The 19,669-nt window shown below is 38.5% G+C and overlaps 1 protein-coding gene across 3 annotated transcripts in view; it reads right to left on the bottom strand.

The window, feature by feature from the left end:
• PAPPA (pappalysin 1) overlaps positions 1 to 19,669 on the bottom strand; it is a 287,476-nt gene that overhangs the window by 160,360 nt on the left and 107,447 nt on the right. For all 3 annotated transcript variants that reach the window (XR_011972082.1, XM_072631746.1, XM_072631747.1), the window contains 2 exons: positions 17,859 to 17,980; positions 13,660 to 14,161 (listed from right to left, as the gene is read on the bottom strand). Coding sequence is in view for 2 of the 3 variants with exons in the window: in XM_072631746.1 (XP_072487847.1) it covers positions 13,660 to 14,161; positions 17,859 to 17,980 (624 nt within the window). In the remaining variant the exon portion in view is untranslated. The remainder of the gene's footprint in view (positions 1 to 13,659; positions 14,162 to 17,858; positions 17,981 to 19,669) is intronic.

Here is a 19,669-nt window from a genome sequence, read left to right as displayed (position 1 = left end):
AGTGGAGGAGAACAGTGACAACCTGTCATGGAGAGACACTAACTTAACACAGTTGTTGGTGATTGCTGGCCAGTCAGAGAAACAATCCTCTTGGTCTTGATTGTAGCTGTTCTGGGTGGCCAGAGATTTTATTACTGGCAGAGGGCGAGCCCAACAGCATTTTAAAATTTGGCAACACATCTAAAAGTGTTTGGGGGTTGCTTTTATTTTTCTCCCCCCACTAATGTTTTGGGTTCGGTGAAACTCAGAGTGCAGGCAGGGAAGTACATTTCCCCTTAATTCTTAAACCCATGTGTGCTTTAAGAAAATTTAATCCGTATGTTTCTGATTCATTTACACTTAACTCATCAAAATGCTGTTTTGTAAGAGCTATTTGATGTCCAAGAAGTCTTATGAGCCCTTTTGTAAGCCTTACTTCTTAGAAGCAGGAAGTCACGTTCCTGATGAGAGGAGCAAGCACTTGAACCTGAAAGGCTCAGTTTGTTTTGAAAAGAAGGGTTGAGGAAAGTCACGTGAAGCTTTAGGCCCTGCCAAATGGGATCCCTCAATTCTTGTGCACTTTCTCCTACAACTGCCATGATGCTACTAATGACAGATCTCTCTGAGTTTCCCTTACAGAAACAGGAGATCTCCAGGATAGTGAGAAGATAAAAACACCCCAAACAAGGATGGCTTACATTCAGTGAGATAACACTTTATGATTTCCAAGGTGTACACCTTGTAACTTCACATTCACCTTGTAAGGTAGATAGGCAATGTCTCCCTAGTCCCATTCTGCAGATGGAAGCCCCTCCATGACAGAGACTGTTTCAAGTTTATTTTGGGGATCACGGTGTCTGTCACTGTCTGCAGTACAAACTAGGCACTTCACAAATGTTAGATTACTGATCGATGAGGGGCTGCCCAGCCCATAGGAGGTGTAGACACTTTAGGAATTCTTTCTGCCTAAAACTTTTCTGAGATGCGCTTTGTGTATAATTAACTTGGCTTTAAAATAGTTTTGGCTTTGCTTTAGAGAGGTGGCTTTCAAACTTCTCAGTTCACAGGATATTTGGACATGAGCATAAACACCCATTGGCCAACTACCCCTACTGCTCTCTACTACTTCCTATTATAAAGGAAAAAATAACAACAGAAAAATCCTCACCAGAAGGAACAAGGAGGCTGGTATTGCTTTGGATGAAACATCAATGAGGATTTGCCTGGCATTTATTAAAGACCATATGTAAATGATTAATTCAGGCTAGAAACCAGAGTATAAACCTTGCCATGCTGTAGATATTATACTTCAGGAGACTAGACTAGAGACCACCTGGAGGACCCTTTCAGGATACCAGTGAACCCTGGACCACACTTTGAGAATCAATGAAGGGAAAAAAAGAAAATCAGCTGCTCACATCCATACCTGGAAGAGAAGAAAATAATGACTTGCAGAGCCTGGGGACTTCACTATAAAGCTGCCTTTATAAGACCCAAGCTGTGGAACCACCTTATAACAGAGCTGGGTTAGGGTAGGTAGTGCAATATTGTTAAAAGACCACTGGACTTGAAGTCAATAGACCAGAGCTCAAAACCTGGTTCTAACACACAATCTATGCAAAGTTATAGCAAGGGCTCAGTACATGGTAAGCTACCACAGATTCGAAAAGGCTGTCTTGAATCAAAACAATGCCTTCTAAAATTTAGCTTGCCTTAAAGATTTTGTTAGAGCTGTTCTGACCATTGGCTAATTGGACAGGCTCAGACACCTGCTCTATAAAGTTTCTCAAGACATAAATCATTCTTCCTACATGTTGATTAAATATGAAAGTCAATCTGTGGAGAATCTGTGCCACAGCTTGATACGTGCAATCAGTCAATCATCAGTCAGTCAGTAATTATTTATTCAGCATTTGCTATGTACCGGGCACTGTTCTAAGTGCTGGATATATATAATATATGAAATAATATAAATACAAATATACATATATATATGTATATATGTGTATATATATATATGTATATATATAGTGTGTGTGTGTGCATGTGTATAATAGAGTCCCTACCCTCAAGAAGCTGACATTTTAGTGAGAAAGACAACATACAAATAAGTAGATACTAATAAGACAAAAACACGGTAGATGAATGTAATTCAGAAGGGGAAAATATTAGGAGTTGAGAAGAAAGGGAAAAGTCACCTGGAGAAAGTGGGCTTTGCACTGAGTCTTGAAGGAAGGCTAGGAAATGACACATTACGATGTTATGGCTGAAAAAGGATCATTAGAAATCATCTACTCCATGAAGATTCTCATTTTACAAATGAGAAAACAAAGACTCAGGGAAAGAAGTAACTTTGCTCAAATTCACAGAAACAGTTGATGACAGAGCCAAGACCAAACCCTATATCTCCTATGTTGTTTCCAACATACTGTAGTAGGTGTCCTTTTTCTCAACTCTATTAAGCTCCGTCTTATACTTTTTAATTATATGAGTAATGCTGTAACTGAAGTCCTGGCTCAAGCAGGACAAAAGTTAGAATATCTTGGATTGCATGTGTGTGTGTGTGTGTGTGTGTGTGTGTGTGTGTGTGTGTGTGTGTCTGTCTGTCTGTCTGCCTGCCTGTCCTTGTGTGCATGTTTTTCTGTCTATGTGTAGAAGTACTATAGAAAAAGTTATGTGTGTACTTTTAGATGCACCTACTACAAAGAAAAAACTTAGCTTAAAAAAAATGGAGTACTTGTAATAATGATATTCATATTTGTGTAACCCTAGAGTGTCTCTTTAGAGGAAAAAAATAAAATCCTCTGTCATATTTGCTTCTCCCTGCAGCCTAATGATTTTGTTTCACTACATCTTGTAAAACTCTGAAAGTCCCTTGGAGACCCTTCCCAATGTGAAGAGCAAAAGAAAGTGATTTTGTGTACCACCTTTGTCATGACGCTGCTTTTTACCTGTGTGACCTTGGAAAAGTCCCCTAACTTCTTTGAGACTCATTTCCCTCACCTGTAAAAGGAGAGGGCTAAATTCCATGCATGATAGCTCTAATAGAATTTTCATCTTTCAGTCCTACAACTACTCCTTTCAAACTGATTATAAATGAATTTCATTTACTATTATCCAACATGTAATGGCTCTATTGCTATTTTGTTCTTCGTCCATTTATTAATTCATTCAAATAGATATACCCATATGGAAAGTATGTGAGGAGAATAGAGAGAGAGAGGGTGCGAGCCAAAGTCAGATCCACTTTACCAACCTACAGGTAAACAGGTTGAGATATAAATAGCTCAATTTATACCAATAAAACCTTCCCTTATTATACATTATTCCTCTTCCCATACACTATGGTTTAGCCAAACTTGAGCTCGTCTTATCTCTCCTCTCCTGATTTCTTTTTCTTTCTTCTAATCCTTTTCGACTCCTTTCCTTGCTTCCTTCCTTCCTTCCTTCCCTCCTTCCATCCCCCTTCCCTTCCCTTCCTTCCCCTTCCTTCCCTCTCCTAGTGGTAAAGAGTAACAAACAAAGTCAGAAATATTCAGGATATTTTGTCCTTCGGGATGATTTCTGAAGTGAAAATCTGAGGATGTATCTGAAAATAAAGGTGATATAAAGGCAAGATATAAACAATGTTTTAAAAGAGATAATAAATAAAAGGAAAATCTAAAGATCTTTTTAAACCAAATAATAAACTTGCAGCAGTGTCGACCACGGAGCAGGGTTTGGGAGCTTTGTTGAGAGGGTTGATTCTGTGTTTGCCACTGAAAACACAGAAGACAGAGTTGGGACATTTGAAATTTGTCCCTGGCATTGATCCTAGGGAAATTATCTGTGTGACTTTGACTAGAGAGGTCATATCACCTCTCTGGGCCTCCAGTTTTTCATCTGTCAAAAAATGGAATGGTACTAAATATAGTCATACATAATCTAATGCTCCTTATTTGATTAATGAGGGAACTGGTGATCACTGTTTCCTTTAGAGAGAATTCTATATTTTAATCTCAAGGAGTAACAGACTGACCCATGCACACACGGATAAAGGGCCTCAGTATTTTCCTCTGATATCACAAAGGATAGTCCTTCACCCTTTAGGGATATTAATAGCTTTTGACATAGATAGTGGTTGGGGAAATCTGTCAGATTAACTGATCCCTTTTGCTCTCCCTAATGTTCCTGAAAATCGTATTTCATCATGAGAGGTACTTGGCCTGAAACAGACAAAGGGGAGGAAGAGATGAGGTTGCCCAGCTTCTAGAAATAAAGTGAAATTGACTTAACAATATTTTGTGTCTGGTCAACATGGCATTTATTCTGCCTCTAAGAATATCAGCTATCACTTATGATGTATAACATCCATTCTTGGGTCTGGCAGAATTTCAGAAATCAGTAGTGATTTTATTGGATAGATGTGGGGGGTGTGGGGGAGGAGGCACTCAGGAATGGATCCAGCTCAAATCACGGATATCAGCAACATGTTACTGGAAACTATACTAGTTCTAAAATGTTTAGATTTCCTCAAGGCGTCCTCCTTATGATCTTGGTGAATTTTTGAAAAAGAAAAATAGTTTGCCTTTCTCCCTTATTTTCATCGCTACATTGTTTCTTGGAAGGAACAAAAGCTGGCTTTCAAGACTACTACTTGCTTGGCTTTTTCCTAAAGGACAGAACCAGGAACCATGGATAAAAGCTGCAGAGAAGAGTTCATCTCTATAAAAAAGGAATAATTTCTATCATTTAGACCTGTTCAAAGGTAGAAGTGTTGGAAGATGATGGGTTCTTCCTCACTAGAATTCATTAAGCATAGACTAGATGACTACTTATCAGAGACATGGGAGGGATTGCTATCAAGTTGGACTAGATCAGTGGTGTCAAACTCAAACAGAAAGCGATTCTGGCAGGGATGGATATTGACTTAGAAAACCACAAATTAACATTATTTGTTTTATTACATTTTCATTTCTTTTGTTAATCATTTCCTGATTACATCTTAATCTGGTATGGACTATACTTGAGAGTTTTGCCTATGAGTTTTATAGGTCATCTGCGATCTGAGGTCTATGAGTTTGGTACCTCTAGACTAGATGACCTCTGAAATACCTTCCAATTCTGAGATTCTGAAACTCTTGTCATCAGGTAGGAAAACAAAGGAATGGCAACCAGCAAGATAAACAGAAGATATATACAAACCTGTAGAGACTAGACCACTCAAAAAACAAATGAGTATCTAGATATAAAATAGAACTTTTCTAATAAAAAAGTAGATAAATGAATGCAAAGGAACAGGCCTACATAAACAGTTGCACCAACAGAAATCTAATTTCCACAAAAGAGGGGAAATGTGGCATAGCAGAAAAATGTTGGATTTGGCATGAGGAGGATTCGGTTCAAATATTGTCACTGGCACTTACTACTTGCACAATTATAGGAAATTCACTTAAACTCCTTGTGACCCAGAGAAGAGAAAGGAAAGGAGAGAGAATAAACATTTATATCATGCCCACTATGTGGCAGACACTGCACTAAGTGCTTTTTTATAAATATCTCATTTGACGTTCACAACAACACTGAGGGATAGATGTTATTATTATCCACATTTTATAGTTGAGGAAACTAAAGGCAAACAGAGGTTAAGTGACTTGCCAAGGGTCATACAGCTGGTAAGTGTCTGAGGCCAGATCTGAACTGAGGTTTCCTTGACTCTAAGCCCAGGGCTCTCTTCAAATGTGCCACTAAGTGCTTCAGGCAATTCCCTAAGAATTATTCTACTAAAATAATAGATGGGCTAGTGAAGGGAGTTCCTATACCAAGGAATTAATAGCTAATAATAACTATACTCCAGTTGTTGAAAATACTGATTACTTGTGTAACTGAATACAGTACATAAAGCGTACTCAGGGATGGTACGATTTTACGCTTAATTTTGGATGCTGTGGTTTAAGTGGGACATTAGCAAGGCAAGAAATATTCAGAGGAGTTAGTCAGTAGAGTGAGGGTTGGATGAGGTGACTCTCCTTGAGATCCCTTCCAACATCAAGATTCTAGAATTCCAGGATGATGAGGGCTTCATTACTAGACTGGGGAAAATGAGGTCTTAGACATGGACTCTTTTCTCGCCTTAGCAGGGAGGAGAGCCAGTGTCTTTTCTTTAAGAAAGCTCATGGGCCATGGTGGCAGTGGGGAAGGGGCAGAGGGCTACATGGGGGAGAAACACAGTTATTGAGCTGGAAAGAAGAACTGCTCCTAGAAGGAAAATCAGCTCCCTGATTGTGTGGCCTCTGGGCTACAGAGCTTCCACAAGCAAAAGGATGTTCTTGGACTCTGATACATCCAAGGGCTTTAATTTCCAGAATCATGTAAGGATCTATGTTTCTGTGGGTCAACCCCAGGCAAAACAAACAAATAAAAATCATTCCCCTCCGTACAAGAGTGTGATATAGTTAACCAGGGAAACAAAAGCTCCCCTGTTTGACTCTTCAGCCAGAGCCACAAGGAACTGGCTGCATAACAGAGCAGCGAGGCATCCATTTGTTCCAGAGGCATGTGGGTAAGTCACAGGAGCTGATGCGTGGGCTGGTGGTCTGAATTCACCACTGGAGTCAGGAAGAGATGAGTTCTAATCCTAGTTGAGCTGTTGACTGTTCCTAGAGGTTGGCCAAGTGGTTTGTATGTCTCAGATTTAGATTTCATCTCTATTAAAAGAGATTGCGAGTGAATGAGATGTACATATTATGTAACTCATTGCATAATTCTCCAGAGGAGTCCAAGGGCAAATCATTCATTCATTCACTCATTCATTCATTTAACAAATGCTATGTACAAGGCCTTGTCCTCAGCTCCAGGGATAAAAAGATAGTGGGAACAGACTCTGCTATCAAGGGAGTTATAATCAAATGGAAGGAAAAAAAGCAAAAAGAGTAAACATAGCCATAAAACTAAAACAAGAATCACCACACTAGCGCACAAGGCAGAGGGAAAATACAAAGGAGAAATCCAGGCAGAGTGCTATGAGAAATTTAAACAGAAATAAATATTTTCGCTAGAGTGAGTCAAGGAAACCTTCAAGAGCAGGTAGCCTGAATGGACATCAATAAATGGAAAAGGCAGCAAAGAGGGAATCGGCTTCAGGCATGGGGTAAGGTATAAATAACGGCAAGGAAACTGAAGAGATGAAGAAAAGATTAGGTAATGAAAATGAGTTCAGTTTGGTTGGAACGTAGAATAGGATGAGAAGAAGCTAGAAAGACAGATTGACATCAGATTGTGCTGGGCTTTCAAAGCCAGGATGATGGGCACACACCTACCCACACCATATATATACATACATACATATATATACACATACATACATATACGTACATATATATTATGTGTAGTATATAGATGTATATAAGTAGTGTGTGAATATGTGTATACATACATGTATTCATATATGCACACATGTCCACATGTTACGATGTACTATGTATATATGTGTGTGGTATGTGTGTATGTATTTGTGTATTTGTAAATATATGTGTGTATATCCTTAGTGCATATACATACATATATACATATATATATACACACACATATATGTATAGTGTCTGGCACCTAGAAGGTGGGCTTGATCTGGTAGGCAATGAGAGGTTATGGAAGTTTTTAGGTTCAAACAATTCAGAGAAGTGCACTAAGAACATGAATTGGGCAGTAGTGTAAGTGATAGGCAGGATGGTAAATAGTTTAATAGACTTCAGGGAAGATCAGTTATGAGGTTATTAGCAATACTGTGAGCAAGAAGAGTTCTAGGCTTGAATAAGAGTAGTTGTGAAGAGACAAAAGGAAAAAAGTGAGAGCCCAAAGTTGCAGGGGCACAAACAAGTATCTTAAGATTTAGAAGAGGAAGGGACTTATTGTAATAAAGATTATACAGCTCAATCTGCTCATTAAGGAGAATGAGGCACAGAGAAGTGAGTTAAGATTAAATTACTTGTCCAAATTTACACAATTTAAGTCACAGGGAAAAAACAGGCTATGAAGATTCGAGATTAAACCAGGCATCTTAACTCTAATGATTACCCAAATGAGACAAATGACAAAAGCTGACAAAGAATTACCTTAGAAGTAAGGGAAAGAGAAGAGTAAAAGATGATCTCAAGGCTATGAGTCTAGGTGACTGGAAAGATGGTAGTGAAATTCATACATACAGAGAAGCTAGAGGGAATGGCTAGCTCTGAAAGAAAGATGAGGAAATGGGTGTTGCACGTGCATCATATTTTACCTTGAAATCTCTAGGTTCTGAGGAATCAAAAATGCGTTTGTCACTTAGAACATTACAAAAGAATATTAATTTTTAAGCAATTAGAAATGAACTCCATTCCCTTCATTTGAGAGGTAGAGGACTATGCATATGAAATGTTGTATACAATGTTAGACACAGTCAATATATTGATTGGTTTTGCAGAATATTTCTTTTTTTTCTTTTTAAAAATCTTTGTTACAACATAAAGCTATCTGATTAGAAAAGCATATATTTAGAAATGCATATAAAGTAAAAACAAAATAAAGCATCAACAAATTGTATTTTAGAATAAAATTAAAGGCAATGGTAGGGCGATATGATCCTAAACTCTCCTAACTCTAGTTCCTATTAGTACTTCTTTTCAATCAATCAAAAAATTATTATTAAGCATATACTACATATAATTATGTAAAGTGCTGGGAATACAGAGCAAATAAAATAAAAAGTCCATGAAGGAGTTTATATTCTAGTGGGGAAGATGATGTGAATATAAGTAAATGTAAGGTCCCTAAAGAAGGCAAGTTATTAGCCTAGAGAAAGAAGCAAGAAGATCCTCACTGTTCTATTTGAATTTGGAGGTGATGGCTCTCTACTGGGTGGTAATTTGTCCTAAAGTTATATCTGCCTACATATTTCTGAGGAGAATAAGGGAAATTTTTCCCATTCCCTTTCTAATGCAACTAGTGGTGTAATAGAAAGAACAGTGGACCTGGAATCAAGAAGGCCTGAGTTCAAATCCAGCCTCAGATACTTACTATGTGACCCTGGACAAGTCACTTAAACTCACTTTGTCTGTTATTCCAACTATAAAGTGGAGATGAAAATAGCACCTACCTAGTCCACAGGGTTGCCATGAGGATCAAATGGGACAATACTTGTTAAAAGCACTTAGCACAGTACCTGGCATACAGTAGGTGCTTTATAAGTGCTTATTCTCTTCTCATCCCTCTCTTCCTTTTGTCTCTTCAAAGATTTCAGTTGTGGTCTCTGTGTATGAAGACTCACTCATCCACCTTCCCCAAAGAGAGGATGTTTCATCTCTCCCTCTGACAGTGTCTTCCTCTGCCTTGCTGAGAGCCCCTCTTTCAAAGGAAAAGGTCTGGATTTCTTCCTCTACATCCTGCCTCCCTCACAAAAATCAAGATCTTAACTCCTTGAGGCTTCCAAAGGGTGACCATGGGAGTTTCTCCCTCCAGTGTCACACCTTGGTGAACAATTTCTCACACAGATAACTGAAGGAATAAGTATTTTCATTAGGGGGAAAAAATGAAGGAAAATGTCAGATGGAATCATGGGATGAGATGGGAGGCTTGGGGAGGAAAGAAAAGCATTTCATTTTTTTTCCTCTCTTCTCAAAATGTCTTTATATAGAACTTGTGTGAGCGCCAGTTTATTCGATATGGAAAAAATGTGAGAGCAGTTTTATATATACACACACATACACATACAAAAGGTATTTGTGTTGGGGTTTAGAACTCAAATTACCAAGAGATAAAAAAGCTGGAATGCTCGATCTCTTTGGAATGCCGGGTTTCATTTATTCGGAGATTCAAAGCACAATCCAGATGACGAGCCAAGAGGAACTCAGAGATTTTGAATGTGCTATCCATGACCAAACACAGATAAAGATGAGGGAAAGAAATCCCTTGGGGTTGAAGGGCCACATAAGCACATCTCTGTATAGTGGTGGTTTGGGGAGGAAGTGGGATAGCTTTCAGTTTCAGATCATTGAACATAAACCATTAGAGACAGAAGGGATCATGGAACCAAGGGAGTGACCTGAGAACACAGAATAGTATTATAAAAAGCACCAAATGGTAGAAATAGAAGTGGCCTTAGAACATGCACTGTAGAGCAGGAAGGGATAATAGGTACCTAGAACTCATCTAGTTCAACTCCTTCATTACACAGATGAGAAAGACAAGGTCCAGCAAGAAGAAGTGGCTTGTTCATGGTTATACAGGACTAGAATTCAGGTTGCTAAGACCTCCAGTGCCATGGTAAGACCCCACCTCCGATAGAAGTGCTTCACCGCTTCATCCTGACATTCCTGAGTTCTTACCCTTACTGTCCTGGCTGCCCTACGACCTCTCCTGGAACTGAAGACAAAAAAACAAAAACAAAAACAAAAAGCAAACACCTCCCCTTCCATGGGATCCAGTCGATCACACAGTGATTTCACTTTCTACCTCCTCTGTATGGGGTCCTGCTGGGCATGGGCTAGAAGTTCATGAAAGACTGGGTCATTTTTCAGTTTTCCCAACTGTCTCTCTCACTTGCTGACTTGAACAGGAGTCCTATCCACTGGATATTCCTCCACAGAACCCCTGTGAAACATAGCTTATTAAAACTGCAATGATGTTTCACATATTTTGGCATCACTTTGAGAAGAACTGGGATGACCCTTTCAACAAAGTGCTTTCTACTCTCCTGGCACAAAGGGACTTCAGGGCTGGCCTCATACTGCTCCAGGAAGGCCAAGGAACCAAGACTGGGGACTTAATGTAACTAGTATATTGAAATAAAATGAGAACATAAAAATTATACACCCCAAAACAAACTTTAGGTTTCTGCCAAACAAGTCTCCACACTGTCCTCAAACACACTGCACTCACTCTCTCCTCTTTGTACTTGATCATGATGCTTCTTCTGCCAGGAAGGGCCTCTTCTATCTTAGCTGCCTGTCTCAAGCCTTCTCATCCTTAGTAAGATATGATTTAAGCTGGAAGATATCACCTAATGCAACCATTTCATTTTACAGATGAAGAAATTGAGGCCAGGGGAACAGAAAGGACTCAAGACCATGGAAGGACTCAAGGACAAAGCCAGTAGGGAACTTTTCTACCAGACAGAAAGCCTATCTACCCCCTCACCTCTTGTCCAATTCAAGGTTCACCTTCTTTCTGAGTTATCCATGACTGTTCAAATATAAGATGTAAAATAACCTTCTCTCACACACAGCACACTGTTCCCCCTTCCCCCCTCCTAGAATCCCCAAACTCAAAACTGGAAAGGGCTGTAGAGAACTCAACTTGTCCAACTCAGATATGAATAGAAATACTTCCAGCATCCTTATGGAAAGATCACCCAGATGCCACTTGGAGATCTCCAGGAAAGGGGAACTCACACTCTGAGGCAATCCATCTCATTTCTGACCACTTTTCATTGTGAGGCTATTTCTCCTTCCCTCAAGCCACAAACTGTCTCCCAATAACTTCTAATTTTGCCTTCTAAAGTCAAACAGAAGAGAGAGGAGGCATGGTATAGACAAAAGAACACTGAGTGGGCAGCAGAAGTCTGAGATCCAAATCCTGGTTCTGCACTTACTCTTTATATAACCTTGGGTAACTCACCTCGGGGTGGGGGTTAGGGAGTGGGGCTCCGATTATTTGTAAAATACCTTTCAGCTCAAAAATCTCATAATTCTAAGTCTAATCTCTTTTCCATCATCACTCAAAAACTTGAAGATAATTACTTTGTCCCTCAAAATCTTCTTTCCTTAAGGTTAAATACTCTCAGTTCTTCTAGACAACTATTGAATGGCCGGGTTTCCAAGACCATGAATTTCCATGGTCTTTAATGTCATTATGATGGAAATGGAATTTATTATATAGTCTCATATCATTAGTTGTTTTATACAGTTGATATAATTTGTTTCATTTTACATATCCATGGCATGTATTCATAATGTATATATACACAAATACAGACATATATGTATCTATCTGTGTATATGTATATATATGAGTGTATACGCATATGTATATGTTTACATGTATATATGTGTGCATATATGAATATATATGTGTGTTGCACATGTATTTGTGTGCGAGTGTATATGCATATATGTGTGTATATGTATAGATGTGTGTATATGTATAGATGTATGTATATATGAGTATCTATGTGTATATGTATGTTTTTATATCTGTGTATGTATATTTATGAGTATGCGTGTGTATATATGTATGTATATGTATATATGAGTGTGTATGCATGTATGTGTGTGTATATCTGTATGTATATATATGAATGTGTATGTGTATATATTTGTATATGTATATATGAGCATGTGTGCATATATGTGTGCGTACATCTATATGTATGTATGAGTGTGTATGTATATATGTGTGTGTATATGTATCTATACAAAATATGTGTATATGTGTAGATACATATGAGTATGTATGTGTATATGTGTATGTGTATATTTATTTATAAAAACTAAACATGTAAACATGTATTCCAACTAATGTGTAAGCTCCTTGGAGACAGGGGCAACACCAGACACTGCATTGTATCTTCCAGACCTAGTATAGAACCTCAAACATAAGAGATATTTAATAAATATTTGTTAGCTGGTGATTAAACTATGCTGATGATTTACCCTTTAACTGATTCCCCAGAACCCTCTTTACTAGAAAAGTGAAATTTGGAATAAGACAAGTTCATCTCATATCACATTCAAGTATGTTTAATTATTGACGTATCTATAATCTGGAAACCATTAAGAGACTGATTTCAGGAAGATTTTTGTAAAAATCAAGATGAGGCTAAAAAAAAGGCTTGGGCTGCCTCATAAGGCAATGAGTTTTCTGTCCCTGGAGGTCTTCTAGTAAAGGCCAAATAGCTGTTCATTGGGGGATCAGTAAAGGGAATTAATGCTTTTGTTAAGGCTTGTACTAGATGATCTCTGGGGTGGGTTCAAAGTATAGGAATCTGAGTCTATGAAGGAACCTCATTTGAAGTGTTCTTAATTATAAAGTGATCCCTTTGCATGGCTTACAGGAATAGTATTAGAGTGAAGTTTTAACATGTCCTTTCCTGTGTACAGTTGAAGAAATAAAGTGGAAAATCTCCATGGGAATAAGTATTATCTGAAAGAGGATGTTAAATGGATAGAAGAGATTTCCCTGAGGTGTTGAAACAGACTATCCAAAAAGAACCATTGGGAATCCCAGAATATTAGTATTAGAAGGGAACTTAGAGACCACTGAGTCTACCTCCCATTTTACAGATGAGAAAATTAAGATCCAGAGAGCAGAAGTGGCCTGCTCAAATTTAGACAATAAGTTAACATTTTTGCAACTTCATGGGTACCTCTCTCTTCTGACAATCCCTTTTTAGTTTGTTCTCCCTTTACCACTTTCTTCTCTAGTATTGCAGGTTCAATAGACTGGTTTGGGTTTATAAGCAATAAGCTCATTGGACCATTTTAAGTGTGATTTGGGCAAGTTAACCTTTCTAGGTCTTAACTTCTCCCTCTATAAAATGGAGATAATGATTTTTTAGCATAATTACAGTCCTGTTGGTTCATCTTAGGCTCTCTATAACTATCCCCACTTTCCCCATTTCCCCCACCCTTCTGTCCCACTTTGCCAGCCTTCTGGGAGGCATAGACTTACATATCTACGTATCTCCTGTTGAGGTTAGAGATGACAATGGGGATATCAGACTGGAATGGTGGATCCCGGAGAACTTTGTACTTGAGGGGTTTACAGTCCAGACACAGGGGACTCTCAGGGATAGAGGTCAGCATAGCTGCATCAATTTCTAGGTGTTCATCCAGGGTATAGATCTGGATGCCATACACCTCTTCACCAACATCCCGGATCTTGATGGTCAGTGGGATATCACAGAAGATATTCTGTGGTCCCAGTGAGATGTTCTTTCCACTCAGAGTCAACAGTTTGATATCATTTACAGCCCCACTAGAGTCCCAGTCTGTGGAGACAAGTGTCACCCATATAGTGAGTGACTCAGGAATCAGTGGGTATTGGAATTCCAGTTCTAGGTAGCATCCCTGGGGCTCTGGGCAGGCTGGGGGAACTGTGTGATGATTAACAGCAGAATTGGGGCTCCATGTTCGGACACTTGACTTGCAGGGCTGTTCTACATCTGGGTGACCTATGGAAAAGAGAGGAGAGAACAAAACTGTTGGCACCATTCTGACTGATGCATAAATAAGTTCTTAAAGCCTCTGATAGTGCTTATAAGAGAGGGGACCTTCTCCAGTCTGGGGTGGGGAGAGGAGGAAAGAATGGGAAGGAAATTAAAAAGAGAAAAGCTTTGTTACAAATTGGAAAATCTGCCTTCTGCTACCCCCCTAGAAAAAAAAAAGATTATGGATGAATCACCATACATTCAAAGTATATGACTCATGTTAAAGTGAATGACCAAATCTTCCATTCCTCTCCTCCCGTGGCTTCAAACCTTCCCAAAACCCCAGTACAAAAACTTTCTATGGAACGGTATACTCTCCTCTCCCTATCAAAGAAAAAGGAAAAAGAGGAAAGTTAATGAATCTTTGTGATATCCACCCTCCTCCTCTTTCAAGACAACAGCCTTTGACACTACAGTGGTGGATAAAAAGCCAAGGAAAACCTAGAAAGGATAAATTCTCAAGAAAGGACCAAGTGAGCATTGAAGATATTTTCTACTTAGACTGGAGATGCTGGGAAGACAGAGTAGCCAGTATTACAAACAATGAAGTAGAAAGAAATGTATGAAGTCATCTTGTCCATCCTCACCTTCCCCACATGGGGTCATTCTCTAAAACTATCTTTTTGTTTTTCTCTGTATGGTCAACCTCAATAAACCATCTTGACACTTTGGGACCAATGTTATATAATTGTATACTTATGCTGCTTGATATATGTATGATCTCATCTGCATCAAACTATAAGTTTTTAGAGGGTGCATTTTCAATTTATTATATATGCCTTTATAAAGGTTTAAAAACTCTAAGAATTAATGAGTGAATGAACTTACCTGTAATAATATTAGTTGGCATTTACACAGCACTTTAAATTTAGCAAAGCATTTTACAAATATTATCTCATGTAATCCTCACAGTAACCTTGGGAATTAGTTACTATTGTTATCCCCACACAAACATACACTTTGTTTTTTATAAATGAGGAAACTGAGGCAGGCAGCAGTTAAATGATTGACCCAAGGTCACAAGTTAGTAGGTATCTGAAGCTGGATTTGAACTCAGGTCTCCCTGACTCCAGGTCCAGCACTCTATCCACTATGCCAGCTAGCTATCTGTGTCATATAGAATGATGGAATTTTGATCTGAAAGAGACTTTAGAAAAGCAGTGGAATCATGGAAAAAGTATAGGTCTGAGGTTAGAGGTCCCCAGTTTAAATACTGACTCTGTTACCTAATATCTGTGACCTTGGGCAAGTTATTTAACCTCGCTAAGTCTCAATTTCCTTAGCTGTAATGACACATTAGCTTAAATTCTCCTTCCAGTCCTAGATAAAGATTCTAACCCAAGTCTCTTATTGAATAGGGGAGGAAGGTGAGGCTTAATGAGATTAAGCCACTTGTCCCAGAATGGATACAGATAAGATTATAGAAAACTGAAAACAAATAAATTAATAATTTTAAAAAAGCTATTGTAATAAAAAATAAATATCAGAGTTTGAATTCAAATCCAAATCCACTGAAAACAAATCCAGGGTCTCTCTGCTATGCCATTCTCTGGATGACCTCCATAGAGACCTCTATAAACCTCCAGTTCGATGACTGCATGAAACATTTGTAGTTTCTGCCCTGAGAATTCTTGAGCTCTCATCTGTGAAGAGGGTCAGTTTCTGAAGAGCATGCTGTTACAATACTACAAAGGCTGGTAGTGTAGGTGGCACTATAGCTGGAGTTTTGTGTAATCACACGTTATGAAAAATAGTGCTTTTTTAAAGATGTGGGGGTCAGATAGCACAATCAATGAATTCTTTACATCATTCTCCTCCTTAATTTTTCCTAATTTCTTTAAATATGCATCATAATGGATAGGACCACAAAAAGGTTGGGTAACTTTATGACCACTAATGACATCTGCAGTGATGAGATAAGGTTAATCAGATTCTGAAGGACGTCAAGTCTAGCTTGCCTATTGCGCATAGGCTGGAATCCCACCCCCTCCATGTGAGTATAATGCACTTTCTTCTTTTGTTTCAGGCTTAAGAAATTGGTCATCAGTAGGGAGGGTCTCAGGAGGTAAAGATGAGTAATCTGGCTGGCTCATGCTCTCTATTTACTTATTAGTCAGAGAAAATTAACAATGTCATCAAATGCTTTCAAAGGGAAGGAAGGTGAAAGTATATATTGAACTCCACAATGACCAGGGCAGAAATTTAAGTGAAAATTGAGCTTACAATAAATAACATAGAACATTAGCAATGGAAAAAACCTCAGAACACAGAATGTTAGCACTCAGAGGACACAAAGAACGTTAAAATGCAGTATGTAGAATATTGAGTTAGAAGAAAGGGACCTCAAACATAAAATGTGAGAACTGAAAAGGTTCTTAGAGGTGATCTAGTCCCATTTCTTCATTTCATAAATGAAAAAACTGGGAACCAAAGATAGTAAGGGACTGCCCAAGATGTTATAGTTAGTAGTACTACCAATATTAAAACCCATATCCTTTAAGCTATTTCCACTCTACCACTAATGAAACTGGAATTGCTGATTGATTGGGGAGTTTTATATTCAGTGGGAAAGGCTAAAACCTTAACTATTCTGACATAAATAACATGAAAATGAGTCATAAAACAAAGAATAGCATTTATTTCATGGAAAATTTTATATTTTTCAAGAATATTAAAGGGACAGAGCTGAAGTAAGTATAACAGGATGCACTATAAAAGAACAATGTCTTCCCAGGTCTGGTGGAACTAAATTTAAATATCCTGAGGGAAAACCCTTGATCTTCTGGGTTCCTTTGTAGAGTTGAGTCAACATGCAAAACCCTAGGATTTAGAATTCCATACCATGTACTGTAATGATGAGCCAGTCTTGGAAGATGAGGTTCATTTTAGAAGGGATAATGATTCACTAGAGCTTATCTTCAGGGGAATGGTCAGGATTGTGAGGTGGCTACCAGAAGAACAGATGAAAGAATAAATAATTCGTGGTCTAAACAAATGAATACTAATTGGGAGTAGGGGTGAGGGTAAAGATTAGTCATGATCATGATTTCAGGTCTCTTCTGATTCCATCTCCTCTGAAACCTATGAAATATCTCAAAAGGTATAATGTAGATGGCAGGATTAGACTTATTCTGCTGTGTTCAGTGGTCAGAATTAGAATCAATAGCTAGAAGGTGTGGAGAGGCAGAATGTAGTTGAATACAAGGGGGAAAAAATCTAGCTATTAAATCTATCTAAAATAGAAGAGACATTGTTGGAGAGTGAGCTCCCCATCCCTGGAAGTATTTAAGCAAAGTATGGATCTCTCAGGTATGCCTGTATTATGGGAGAACCTAGACCAGATGACTTCCACCTATCACCCACAACCTATGTTCTTATGAAAGTGAGATAGAAGAATGTTTGCCCAGGAATGTTTCTTGTTTTACATTTCAAATGAATTTGCTTAGAATTTCTGAATCCTTCCCTCATTTTTACATTAAGCTCCTTTGAGAGATAAATATTGTACATACAGTTCTCCTCTCCTTTTCCTGGTTTCCTTTCTCTTCTCTATCATGAGTCAAAGTTAAGTTTTCCCCTTCCTGGGGGACAGGGGAATAGTGGAGTTGGCTGGCATTTCCTTGGCTCTCTTTCTACATCATCAGTCTCGCCCCATCTCTCTTACCTTCTGCTTCTCTGGGGCTCCAGTGCCCGGATGGATCACATGGCATGGGTGAGGAGGCATTGAAGGCGTACTGAACCAGGACTCTCCCTTCCAGACAGAGATCACATGCTGATCCCACTTCTCTAGGAAGCCAAGAAAACAGGAAAAACATACCAACTTAGTAACAGTTGAATGAGCTGCTGGCCCAATTGGGCTAAAAGGGAAGGAGACTTAACACACCATGCCATTTAGCCTCCTCCCCTTAACAAGGCACATGCAGAACATTTTCAAGAAAGGACCTTAGGGGGATAATTTTCAATGAACTTCTCAGCAAAGATATTTACTAAGATGTAGAATGTATCTGTACTCCTGTAGTGTCAAAAACACCAGATTTTGAGTCAAAGGACCTGGATTCAAACAGGAGCTTTGCTACTAATTAGCTATATAATCTCAGGCAAGTCTGGTCTCCTTTTGCCTGAAAAGTTAGACTGGATGATCACTAATGCCCCAACTAGGTCTAAGTCCTAGGAAAACTACTGAAGAATGTGTCAAGTTATCTTTGTATACCTTATATCTTTCTCTCTCTACCCAACCTCACCCCATAGCAGATTGTAAGTCAGTAAGTCAGTAGGCAGTTATTAAATGACTACTATGTGTCCGACCCTGTACTAAGTGTTGGCGATACAAAGAAAGGCAAAAGGCCATTCTTGCTCCTGAGGAATTCACAATCTAACAGGAGTAACAACTTACAAATAAATATGTACCAATAAGCTATATACAGGATAAATAGGAAATAATTAACAGAAGGAAGGCACTAGAATTAAACTCAGGGGTCAAAATGGTAAAGGACCTGTGCTTCAGGGCAGAAATTGTGTTTTTTTCATTGCTGTATACCCAGTACCTGATACAGTGTCTTACACATAATTGTTGCTTAATAAATGATAATTGAATTGAATTCCATTGAATATTCATTGTAGACTATAGAGATGACTATAATTCATGAAATCAGATCTGAGTTCTAGTCCTGACTGTGGCATTAATAAGCTGTATGACCTTGGACAAGTAACTTTATCTGGACCAAATCCTCAATCATACCACTTATTAATTGAGGGGTGGAGGTGGGGCAGAGGGAGCTAGCTACCTGTCTCTGCTTCACAATGGATACAAGATTGAAAGGTTGAGATAAGAGCTATAGAAGCAAGTGTAAAAGGTTCTTCTGAAGGATTGATCATTACAGAATATGGGCAAAAAAGACTTCCTTTAACACCCCAAGCAATGCGTGCTTCCATCAATGTGAGAGACCACAATTCCTCTCTCCCTTCTCATCCTTTGAGAGGGTCATTCTTGTCTTTCAGTGTCTTCTAAAACCAAGCCATTCATTTCATAAATGTCTCAAAAATTTGAGATCCATACAATTCTCTGAAAATCTGTTGCAGAGAACACAATTTTAATATCTCTTTGAGGTTAATATTTAAAGTAGCTCAAAGAAGGAAATAATGCATAAAAATGGAAAAGATGATAAAAGATTCCCCTTATAAGGTGACTGGGTAGACACCATCACGTGCCAACGCATCTACCTACTTCTTTGCTGTAAGGTCTTAATGAGAATGGTTTATGAATGAATTCATAAAGGATATCCTTGGTGAAAACATGAAAAGCAAATATGTAGACTTCTGTATACAACTTTCTCTAGCAAACAACATCTACGTAGCAGTTACGTAGTAACTGAGAGGTTGTAGAGAGTATTAGACCTCATTGTGTCTTTTATTGACTTAAAAAACAACAAAAAATCATTCTGCATGTCTTGGTAGGGTCCAGTTTTTCTTCCCAAT

Source organism: Notamacropus eugenii, chromosome 1 (genome assembly GCF_028372415.1).
Source record: "Notamacropus eugenii isolate mMacEug1 chromosome 1, mMacEug1.pri_v2, whole genome shotgun sequence".
In the NCBI taxonomy this organism is placed as follows: domain Eukaryota; kingdom Metazoa; phylum Chordata; class Mammalia; order Diprotodontia; family Macropodidae; genus Notamacropus; species Notamacropus eugenii.
This window is presented reverse-complemented; position numbering and strand designations above follow the sequence as displayed.